The sequence below is a fragment of the Leguminivora glycinivorella genome, chromosome 3 (assembly GCF_023078275.1).
Source record: "Leguminivora glycinivorella isolate SPB_JAAS2020 chromosome 3, LegGlyc_1.1, whole genome shotgun sequence".
Taxonomy (NCBI): domain Eukaryota; kingdom Metazoa; phylum Arthropoda; class Insecta; order Lepidoptera; family Tortricidae; genus Leguminivora; species Leguminivora glycinivorella.
This window is the reverse complement of record NC_062973.1, coordinates 16,297,812-16,309,789: the sequence shown is the minus strand read 5'-3', so window position 1 is coordinate 16,309,789 and position 11,978 is coordinate 16,297,812. Positions and strand designations below refer to the sequence as shown.

At 39.2% G+C, this 11,978-nt stretch overlaps 1 protein-coding gene across 2 annotated transcripts in view; it reads right to left on the bottom strand.

Annotated features, from left to right (window-relative positions):
• Positions 1–895: 895 nt before the first annotated feature.
• The window catches only part of LOC125224614 (protein timeless homolog), a 39,283-nt gene continuing 28,200 nt past the window's right edge, over positions 896–11,978 (bottom strand). For both annotated transcript variants that reach the window (XM_048128035.1, XM_048128036.1), the window contains exons 18-22: positions 5,977–6,153; positions 4,635–4,823; positions 4,257–4,453; positions 2,133–2,571; positions 896–1,464 (exon numbers count right to left, since the gene is read on the bottom strand). In XM_048128035.1, the coding sequence (XP_047983992.1) occupies positions 1,376–1,464; positions 2,133–2,571; positions 4,257–4,453; positions 4,635–4,823; positions 5,977–6,153 (1,091 nt within the window). In that variant the 3' untranslated portion in view covers positions 896–1,375. The remainder of the gene's footprint in view (positions 1,465–2,132; positions 2,572–4,256; positions 4,454–4,634; positions 4,824–5,976; positions 6,154–11,978) is intronic.

Below are 11,978 nucleotides of genomic sequence, written 5' to 3'. Positions count from 1 at the left end.
AGAGCAGGCATGGAAGGAAGAATGGTCGGAGATGGCAACTGGCCATTGCAAAAGTACCCAAAATCCTACTCAGAAGCCGAAGGGCTTCTCGCTGCCGAGGAAATACTGGTGCCGCCTAAATAGAATTCGCACGGGTCATGGCAGATGCAATCACATGCGATACAAATGGGGTTGGAACGAGAGTCCGTTATGTGACTGCGGCCTTGAGGATCAAACTACCCAGCACATAATCGAACGATGCCCTAAGAGACGTTTCCAAGGCAGCCCGGTGGATCTCTATACCAAATTGACACCTGACGTGATCGGTTGGTTGCGTAACCTGGATGTCGACTTATAATACTAATTGTCTGCAAATATACGTCATACGCTTAAATATATAAATATATAGGAGAAAAGGTGGACAGACATCAGACACACTCATTTAATTTGTTTGCGTAGCCACCATGCCAATTATTTGCCATCCGAAACCCTCCGTGTCGAACAAAAGACAACGGTCACTGTCGAAATAATATGGATAATTGATAGAGGCACAAAACGTTTCGTTGTCATAGGACAACAAGTGATTGTTACGTTGGCTAGACAATTTTAAAAGATTGCTCGGTCAATTATACACATTTAACTGTTTTTACTAATTTCACCTATATCGCCCAAATTGGCGCGCAAAAAGATTGAACCTCAAATATTTGTTCGTATAAAAATGTAAATATTTAACGGGCGGGATTTCTGTTTGATATTTCATTCAGGCTCGCCACGGTAAAGATTGCCTCAGCAAAAACAAACTTAAATTATAATACCCGCAGAAAATACTTTTTGGATTAAAATTAGATTCCCTAAGGGCCAGCGAATCCAGTCAATTAAAAAAATAGACTTATTAGGGGCAGGAGGAATTAAAAAGTTCTTGCTTTGTTTTACAGACATTATATTTAATGGAAACAAAATAATTTTAACAATACAGTGCCAGCCAACAAAATTCTAATATTTTTTTAAATACCGGATCTGGAAGAGTGCACTATTATTACGACCTTATTAATATTTTAGTGGGATTGAATGATGAAATAATAATTACACACGACACGACACGGATAAGCCACTTACTTATACATTATCAGACTTTACAACTTTAGGTTTAAGATGTGGGAAGAATCAGATGGTTTCTAGTTATTTATTTGCAAATAAAACTTTAAAACTTATTTATTTTACACCCAGTCCTGGGCCGGAGCCACGGCTACGTCTAAAGGGCGATACAACTGCCCCTCTACCTCAATTTGACTTGTCGCGCGCGAGTCCATACTTGAAGTCGCGCTTGATGTATCGGCTCGCGCGCGACAAGCCAAGTTGTGCTAAAGGGTCTAGTATCGTGTCGGTTAGTCATTGGTTAGTCTGAGTCATCGTCGATGATGACTCTGCGCCTCTTCTTGTCCCGGTTTGTCGGCAATACTATCTGATCTTCTTCTTCGCTGTCATCTGCAAGTTACCATGTACATTATTTTTTAGTAAGTAAATATATTCAATTATTCAGGACATGAACACGTTAGATCCGAACATTAGAATTACAGTTTATTACTATTAGCAAAGCCTAAAATATGGGGCGGTCAGAATGCAAAAAGAAATAAAATTGACGAGCCTTCAAAAAGTATGAAAGTATAGTGAGATCTATATAAAAAAACTCATACCTATCTCATATATTGCAAACGGTTAGAATAAAGAACTTGTATGGGAAATAATTACTCCTGTTATCCTTAATAATAGTCACCACCCTCCTTGCGTTATCCCGGCATCTGCCACGGCTTATGGGAGCCTGGGGTCCGCAATGTCCGCAGACAACTAATCCCAAGATTTGGCGTAGGCACTAGTTTTACGAAAGCGACTGCCATCTGACCTTCCAACCCGAAGGGTAACTAGGCCTTGTTGGAATTAGTCCGGTTTCCTCACGATGTTTTCCTTCACCGAAAAGCGACTCGCAAATATCAAATGACATTTCGCATATAAGTTCAGAAAAAATCATTGGTACGAGTCGGGTTCGAACCCGCGACCACCGGATCGAAAGTCGCACGCTCTTACCGCTAGGCCACCAGCGCTTAGTAATAATAATTTAATCCTCCTTAATAGTAGTAATTTTCAATAAAACTCACCTGAATCTGCTTTAGGCAAGCCACTTAAAAAGTCCTCCGTATCCGGCAGTTCTGTCTGCAATGTCTTCTTAGCAAACGACAGCAGGTCCTCCCCGTCATCATTCACTTCCTCCTCGATCCTCTGCAGTTTCCCTCTGCTATTTGATTCCTCGGAATCCACGCTCCGACTTCGCTTCTGCCTTATTTTCACTTCCGTACTTGGAGCACTTTTCACTGTTTCAATATTATTTTCTCTCATCTTTCTCAAATTAGCGAACAAATCGTCATCATCACTAGATTCCGCGTTCGCATTGTCATTTGCGACTTCAGGTACGTTTTCGGTGGCAGTTTCGTCCGCTGGATCTATTATTAGTTCTTTGTTTACAGCCTTGATTATAATTTCGCGCCTTTTTCTTATTGTTTCGAAATGGAGACTGCTGGGTATCCTCCAATATGCTTCCTATGAAATAAACCAAAGCATAAGGAATGGTAACGTGAAATGTGCGATGTTTAACGAGATATAATAAATAACGAATATAATATACATCACAGACATCCAATGATAACAGCTGAAGAACGTTCTAAGAGTATAGCCGGCTACATGTGCTCCATCTGACCGAGTGAAACACATTAAATTTATGGACTGAAGTTAATTGTTGTTGTTGTTAAAACTTGATAAATAAACGTATGCACTAATTTACAAAAGGTAACAATCACTATTGGGCCTGCGTATTTGAAATGGAGTATGATTCCTGTGGTAGATTTATTATCTGTCACACAGGATAAATCCAAATTCATACTTTTTTTCTATGGCTAAACTTAAGTACAGTAGAACCCGGTTAAAACGATCACGTTTAATACGATTTCCCGCATTATACGCCATTTTACGCCGGTCCCTACAATTTGAGACTTGTTTTCAGACATTTTTTCACGGTTAATACGACTCGCGTTCCCGCTTAATACACCATCTAAAACCACTCACCTTGCATTACTTTACAACTTTATTTATGCGGGTGACAATAATCGGAACTAATTGTACTGTACTAATTACGCGATTCTGGCGACATCGACACCGCCACCCGTAAAGATTAATTTGTAATTTGTCGTCCTAACTCAGCGGTTAGTGCGATAGTTCGTACCAACCTACATACACTTCGCTCATTATCACTGCTGCGGTGTTGAGTGTCGGTGTTGAGTCTCTGAATTCTTTGTCCCATCTTTGGTTCAGTGATGTCAAAAATAAGAAGAAAAACATTAATGCTCCAAGAAAAAGTAACCATATTAAAAGTTTACGATGAAAAATCAAATTTTTTTCTCGTTTAATACGATTTCCCGCATAATACGCTTTTTTGGCTGGGTCCCCTCAGAATCGTTTTAAGCGGGTTCTACTGTACTTGCTCATCACTTGGCGGCATGAACCCGTCCCATTAACACCTTCTTGTCAAAGTCAAAATATTATTTATTCAAACAGGCTTATAATAAGCACTTTTAAATTGGATAACTCATTCTCTATGGCTTCCACGCAATCGCTGGATAGCGGTAGTGGGATGCCTTCGGCGGTGGGGTCGAAACCTGTTACCTGGTCTTCACTTACTTGCTCATCGCTCGGCGGCATGATTCCAATTCCCATCAACACTTTTTTGAATAGTTCGTTTTCCATGGCTTCACGCAGTTGCTAGACCGAGGCAACAGTGGGACGCCTTCGGCCGCCGGGTCGAAACTATTTGCTTGTTATACAGATTTGTTTCATCTGCTTCGTAGTCCAGTGGAAGAGAAAACACTTACTTGCTCATCGCTCGGCTGCATGATTCCAATTCCCATCAACACTTTCTTGATTTGCTCGTTTTCCATGGCTTCCAGGCAGTCACTAGACATGGGCAACAGTGGAATCCATTCGACGGTCGGATTGAAACCTGTAACCTGGTCCTGTGCCAGAGAAAACACTTACTTGCTCATCGCTCGACGGCATGATTCCAATTCCCATCAACACTTTCTTGAATAGTTCATTTTCCATGGCTTCCACGCAGTTGCTAGACCGAGGCAACAGTGGGATGGGACGCCTTCGGCCGCCGGGTCGAAACCATTTGCTTGTTATACAGATTTGTTTCATCTGCTTCGTAATACAGTGGTAGAGAAAACACTTACTTGCTCATCACTCGGCGGCATGATTCCAATTCCCATCAACACTTTCTTGAATTGCTCGTTTTCCATGGCTTCCAGGCAGTCGCTGGAGAGCGGGAGTAGTGGGATGCCTTCGCTAGTCGGGTCGAAACCTTCTGCTTCCTGGTCCAGTGCAACTTCTTCTAAACTTTCTGCTACCCACTTTAGAGGTTCGGTGAGACCTTGAGCAAAAAAAGTAGTTCAATAGGGTACTGTAATTATAATTAAAAAAATATTATAATTCACCGCTGTCTGCCGATCATATAACAGATAAAAATACAGAGGTAGGTAGTTACGTTATACATAATATTACGTAAGTTACGTTATACATCTATGTTAGTCAATTTAAAGTTAAAAACTTACCAGCTTCGACAGCTCCGACCAATAACTTGGCAATTTCGCTGGCGCTGAGTTGAACCTGTTTCTTCGCCGGTTTTTTCTTCGGAGCTTCCTTGGCTCTCTCGGTCTTCTTGATCGGCTTCTTCGTAACGGGGGACGACGGTCGAGATCTGTCGGAGTCTGAATCGGAGCGAGCAGATTCGGAGGAAGAATCTAGGATGGCAGTAAAAATATAGAGTAAATAATATAATTGGCTAAAAACAATTGGCAACTGGAGTTTTGAGAGGAAATATTTTGACTATTTTGAGGCTTCTTAGGTTGTGGCAGGAATTAAATAAGTCTAAAGAGCATTTACGAGTATTAAATAATATATTTTAACATGAAGGTTTTATATTTTTATATTTTGTATAGGAAAAATACGTCTCAAACTGGCTAGAATACTTTTTTATTTTTAATGTGACAACACCAACACCGCCTTTTTAGAACAATTGAGAAATAGGCCATGTAAATTTTTACTTAAAACGAAATATACGTTTTTAATTCTCAAAAAGCTGTTTTTCTATAACAAAGAGGATGCGCAGATTTATCAAATCTAAACTTGAGTAGTATGACAATACGAACCACAACGTGCACATTTGCGAATAAAGGACTCTGTGTACTGATGGTTAGACGCTGCAACTCTCACACCCTTACTCACCGCTTGACTTGTCATTATCGCTGCCGCCTCTCTCTTCGCCGTTACTCTTCATTCCCTTCTGCCTCTTCTTCCCACACTGTTTCTTGTCCTGTATAATACCCAGCTCCAGCAACCTTGCGACGAAGCTTCACTTCGATCGCTTACAAGTCTTACAACCCATGATTATACACCAAACCGGGTTTTGAAAGACTTACTTTATCTAAACTTATATTGACCGGGATATAGACCGTGATTACCTTTTTGATTTTTGTCGAGCTCCCGATATTTCGACGCAGTTGCATGCATCATGATCACGGAAAACTGACGAAGGCGGGTGGATGTTGAACAAACGTAGTGACACTGTGAGTGTAGTGTGTTTGGACAGACCATCGAGTGTGAACGCGACCAGTGGTAACGCTGAAAGTGAACGCAGCCGACGCGCGCGAAGGAGGGTAGATCGCGCGCTGTCTATACAACTTTAACATCCACCCGCCTTCGTCAGTTTTCCGTGATCATGATGCATGCAACTGCGTCGAAATATCGGGAGCTCGACAAAAATCAAAAAGGTAATCACGGTCTATATCCCGGTCAATATAAGTCTAATGAAAATAACCGTGAATCATTCAAAACTCTTACTTTATCTAAGGCTAGCTCACTAAGGACGCCCATAACTTTAAGACTACTACTCACCACTTGACTTATCATTATCGCTATCGCCTCGTTCTTCACCGTTACTCTTCATTCCCTTCTGCCTCTTCTTCCTACATTGCTTCTTGTCCTGTATAATACCCAGCTCCAGCATCCTTTCGACGAAGCTTCGCTTCGGGCGATTGCGAGGCATACGGCCCATTATTAACATCATCGGATCTGTAATGGAGAGACCTGAATAGAATGCTTTACAATAGATATCGTTATCCGTTTATTGTGATCTAGTTAAGGTACCACGGCTTATACACCGTGTTTCACTTAACACTAAAAACCTGAAAACTGTTTGTTCAGAATCGAGAGTAGAATCGATTGAGCTATATCTTGATGGGGGTAATATTTTTTGTTTTAATTTATATTATTAGTTATTATTTACGTGCCCATTCTACAAATTTGTAATTCAACATTGTGCATATCATATTGTTAGAGGTTGTATACCTTTTTCAGTATTTAAGGGTATTAATTAATACTGGCTGGTTACTTGGACGATTATTTTTTCCGCTACGAGATAGACGTTGTGCGTCAGTTTAATTTTAAAGTTTATCATAAGCCATAACAAATTGAACTCGTACCTAATTACAACCTTGTCATTTTGAATTTTAGGTTTAAATTTGCTTACTGAGTCACCTGTCCAATTTGAAGTTTACTGTGACACAGGTTAAAGTGCTTTACATTGACATAGCTGTCTATTGGTAAACCTTATGTCGTTGCAGTAACGTACACAATTAAACAGTTTGAAGGTTTATGATGGTAGCTAGAAATTATTTTATTGAGTGTAGAGTTAAAAGCCGAGTAGAGCTGCACAGAAAATTTAAAACTCAATTTAAAAAAATAATAATCATCAGATTAAAAAATGAACATTCTAGATACGTTTAAAAAAATAAAAATCAGTTGGGGTGTCTGAGCTTTTGAGTGATACCGGAAACACCGTGTATAATTTAATTTGATAATAATGGTTTGATCTACTGTTATTTCGTATATGTACACATACATACATACATACATACAATCACGCCTGTTTCCCAGAGGGGTAGGTTATCTATCTAAATATATAAAAGAAGAAGCTGACTGACTGACATATCAACGCACAGCCGAAACCGCTGATCCTAGAGATTTCAAATTTGGCACGTAGGTTCCCTATATAGTGTAGAGGAGCACTAAGAAAGGATTTTCCAAAATTCACCTCCTAAGGGGGTCAAATGGGGGTTCAAAGTTTGTATGGGGAAACAAGATTAGTTTGACTATTTTATTCGAAACTTCACAGGAAGATTCCTTAAGACATATGACTGACTACGTGTTTCAGGTTTTTTGAAAATTTAACCCCTAAAAGGGTGAAAAGGGGGTGATAAAGTCAAAAAATCAATATGGGTATCGTTTTTATGGTTTATCGGGTCGCTGATCACGATAAACACAACGTTTTTAAAATCTAACGAGGCGGAAGTGAAATACCTTCTCCCCTGTTGTGGTGCAATGGGGTTTAAATATATAAAAGAAGATATTGACTGACATATCAACACACAGCCGAAACTGTTGGTCCTAGAGATTTCAAATTTGGCACATAGGTTCCTTATATGGCGTAGAGGAGCACTAAGAAAGGATTTTTCAAAATTCTCCTCTTAAAAGGGTGAAATGGGGGTTCAAAGTTTGTATGGGGAAACAAGATTAGTTTGACTATTTTATTCGAAACTTCACAGGAGGATTCCTAAAGAAATTTGACCCCTAAAGGGGTGCAAAGGGGGTAAAGTCAAAAGCACAATATGGGTATCGTTTTTTTGGTTTATCGGGTCGCTGATCACGATAAATACAACGATTTTAAAATTTAATGAGGTAGAAAAGAAATTTTCTCCCCTGTTGTTGTGCAATGGGGTTAAAATATCCAAAATAGCCATAAGTATAGCTTTAGTTTTTATCTTTACTTCTGGTTCAAGAGATTTCAAATTAACACGGAAGTTCCTTAGAGGAGCACTAAGAAAGGATTTTTTAAAGTTTACCTCCTAGCATGATAATTTGACAGGGGCAAGGACAGGGACAGGGCCAGGGATAGGGACAGGGACAGGGACAGGAACGGGACAGGGACAGGGACAGGGACAGGGACAGGGACAGGGACAGGAACGGGATAGGGTTAGGGATAGGGATAGAAATAGGGGACGGGGACGGGGATATGGATAGGGATAGGGGAGGGACGGGGACAGGGACAGGGACGGGACAGGGACGGGACGGGGACGGGGACGGGGACGGCGACGGGGACGGGGACGGGGACGGGGACGGGGACGGGGACGGGGACAAAGATAGAGATAAAGACGGGGATAAGAATAGGGATTGGGGTCGGAATAATCGGTCGGCAATCGATATCAAGGCAGTGTAAAATGCAGGTGGCTCAGTGGGAAGGTATTAATAAGTAGGCATCGGCGAGTATAGTTTATTTTTTACATAATTGTAACAGTGTTTGACGGTGTATGATTAGTACCAATAAATGTATCTATCTATCTATCTATCCTGCATCCGTAATAACTATTACATTCAATGTGCTGTAAGAAGATCGTTGTTTGCTTGCCTTTTATATGTTTACGTTTGCAATAAGTATAAGCAAAATGGAAAAAATTGTAAGCGATAATGCAAGGAAGTACTTTCTACCCTACCGACCATAGCGTCGAGATACTGGCTATGTGGGTTGTATGAAGTTTCCCCAGTATAAATATTTAAATAGGTAAAATACATACATATTCGTACCTACTACCTACGCTGTGGTCGCTTTGTAACAATTCTACAATCATTGCAAGAATTTATTTTAAAGCAATAGTAATATGTGTAAGGTACAGTCAGCCAAAACCGGACCGTACAGCAAATAGATCAGTTACAATGGCCCTCCAGTCGAGAATGGCCCCGCTTTACCTTAATCGAAATAATCGCGGACATCTGTACCTACAAAGAAACCTAAGGATCCAAATGAAAATCTTATTTTTTGTAAACGTTTCAATAAGAATACTTTTATTACGCGGGCGAAGCCGCGGGTAAAAGCTAGTTTCGTATATGTATGACAATGAATGGCCCATAATTACATATAATACCTACGTATTCAATGGAAGGGAAAGGTAGCCTCTAAAGTTGATTCCAAAATTAAGCACTGCACTTAGCACTGAATGCATGTGTTACCACATTTTTGATAGGTCTCTCGAAGCTGTATCTGGCAGGCATAATATTCACAGCTAATAAAGTTAAAAATTCTAACATAATTTTATATTACGTGCGCTAAAGAGTTACATTTTAAAGGGACAATACAGTCAACCTAGTAAAAGACTGTTGATGTACTGCAAAAATATAACAAAGTAATATCACTTAACTTTCCAAAAACAGGTATGTAAATAACAAATAGGGAAAAACAATAGTTACGAATATTCGACAGATGTAATTGTGTACAAGCCAACTAAACAACTAATTCAAACAGTGATATCACTATAGAGGTACATTCAACAAATGATGATGGAGATAGTAAGTTGTCAACTAGGTAATTATTATTGAGGACAAACTGCGGGGTCAACAAACTCAAGTGGAGTGGCAGTTTGTACGGACATTTTAAGCCCGAGGCTTTACGACATTCATTATTATCAATTTTAATTTCATTATGACGTTGAATATTAAAATATTGATAAATATTGTAAAGGAGTCTTTGAGAACCTTTGTGGTTTATCATTACAGAAATAAGGCCTTTTATTAAAAGAATTTGTTTTTTCCGTATTACTTATACAGGTGGGCCTTGTAACAAAAGAAAAAAAAAAACTGTAGGCTATAGGTACTCCTTAAACTGACCAACATTTTGTTCAGCGACTTTAAAACATAACACGTACACACCTATAAACCTCCCGTGAGACTCATACATATTTAAAAATATTTTAAGCGGGTTACTCACGTATTAAGTCGATATAGCGTTCGACATGATTCGGTTCAATTTCGAGAACCTTTCTCGCGTATGCGTCGCGCTCTCGACATGTAAAGGCGGGGTGTCGCTACTCTTGAGAAAGGTTCTCGAAATTGAACCGAAACATGTCGAACGCTATATCGACTTAATACGTGAGTAACCCGCTTAAAATATTTTTAAATACGTACACACCTATTTAGATTAGTATCAACCTTGAAAGGTTTTACCAAGAGGTAATGCTTTGAGTCAATGAATTGAAATAATAATGGTATAATGGTGTACATTGAAGCTAATATTTCTATTGTATGAAAATAAAAAATTAAGACTTCATACATTTTAAAAGTAGCTGAACTATTGTTAGTTAGTTTAAGGTGTAGAGCCTACAGTTTAATTTTTTGATTTTGTTGGAGAGAACGTATGTGAGGAGACTGTTAAATAATTATTAATTAGTATAAAAAGTAATAATTATCTCAATGGACGGACCATTATGAGAAGAAATGTCACGGGCATGGCCCAGCAACCTTTAAATATTGATGATGAATAATATCAACAAACTTTTTTTTTATTTAATTACCTACATATTCGTAATTTTACGCATTCACAGCTGGTAACCCGAACAATTCATAATCGCTTTTTACTAGCTACATAGGAGATAGCGCATAGTTAGGTATAGGTCTTTACGGTCGTAGACTCGTAGATCGTAGCACATAGCACTGCACTGACTTGTGATCTACGGACTGCCAGCCGGTAGTCGAATAATGCTACAGCGAAGTCACTGAGTTACGATATTCAGTCAGCGTCGTTCATACATTCGAAGAGTTTAAACATACATTTATTATAGATATGTAAATATGCGACGTTTTCAAACAAAAGCTACCACATTGTCGGTTGTCGATAATATCGATTTCATATAATAAATAGCGCCTTATTAACAACCGACAATAAGTACCTTTTGATTGAAAATCACACAATTACATACAGAGTACAATTGTGTGCATACACAATATTTAACTGTACAAACACAAAATAAAATGAATAACTAGCTTATAAGGAATTGTATCAAGAATTCTGACTACATTAATAATATACCAAAATTGAATATTAAAACATTACAAATAAATTATTCAAATACCTAATAAAGAGTTGGCAACTAGTAATTACGGAGGGTTTCCAAAGGGGAATTTTGGCGTCGAGTCGACAGGCACGGCTGCGGTTAAAAGCAGGGGCCGAACGAGTATCATTCATAATTATTGTAATTTAATTACGTCAATTAATTATGATTAAATGGTATGACGATATTATTGAATACTTCTGCTTCTGATGTAGCATGCAGTTTTTTGTAGAATGTGGTAATGTGATCACGATCAGATATCCATACCTAATGGTAATGATATTATAAATGAAAAAGTGTGTGCGTCTTTCACGGCAAAACAGAGCGACGAATTGACGTGATTTATTTTAAGTGAAGATCGTTGAAGGGATGGAGACACTTCCCTAAAATGGAGGGTGGAAGTTTGTATGGAACATTCCGCAATTTCCGAGTTTAACGCAGGCGAAGCCGCGGGTAAGTGAAGCAAACATACGCTCAAAGGTTTATATACAAAACGCAAAAACTATCACGAGGGTTGGCAACGCGCATATGACACCCCTTGGTTGTAGGCGTCTATAGGTCACGGTGACCGCTTTCCATCAGGCAGACCGTATGCTTATTTGCCACCAACGTAGAAAAAAAATTAAAAATGAGGGACACCTTACACAGATCAACTTAGCCCCAAACTAAGCAAAGCTTGTACTATGGGTGCTAAGCGACGGTATACAATACATACTTAAATAGATAAATACATACTTATATACATAGAAAACATCCATGACTCAGGAACAAATATCAGTGCTCATCACACAAATAAATGCCCTTACCGGGATTCGAACGCAGCGCGCAGGACCGCGGCTTAGCAGGCAGGGTCACTACCGACTGAGCCAGACGGGTCGTCAAAAAAAAAAAATAGGCGTGTTTCGATATGTGTGAGAGCTTTGGCAGCTCTGATTTTATTATATTTAGAGCCAGTTGCAT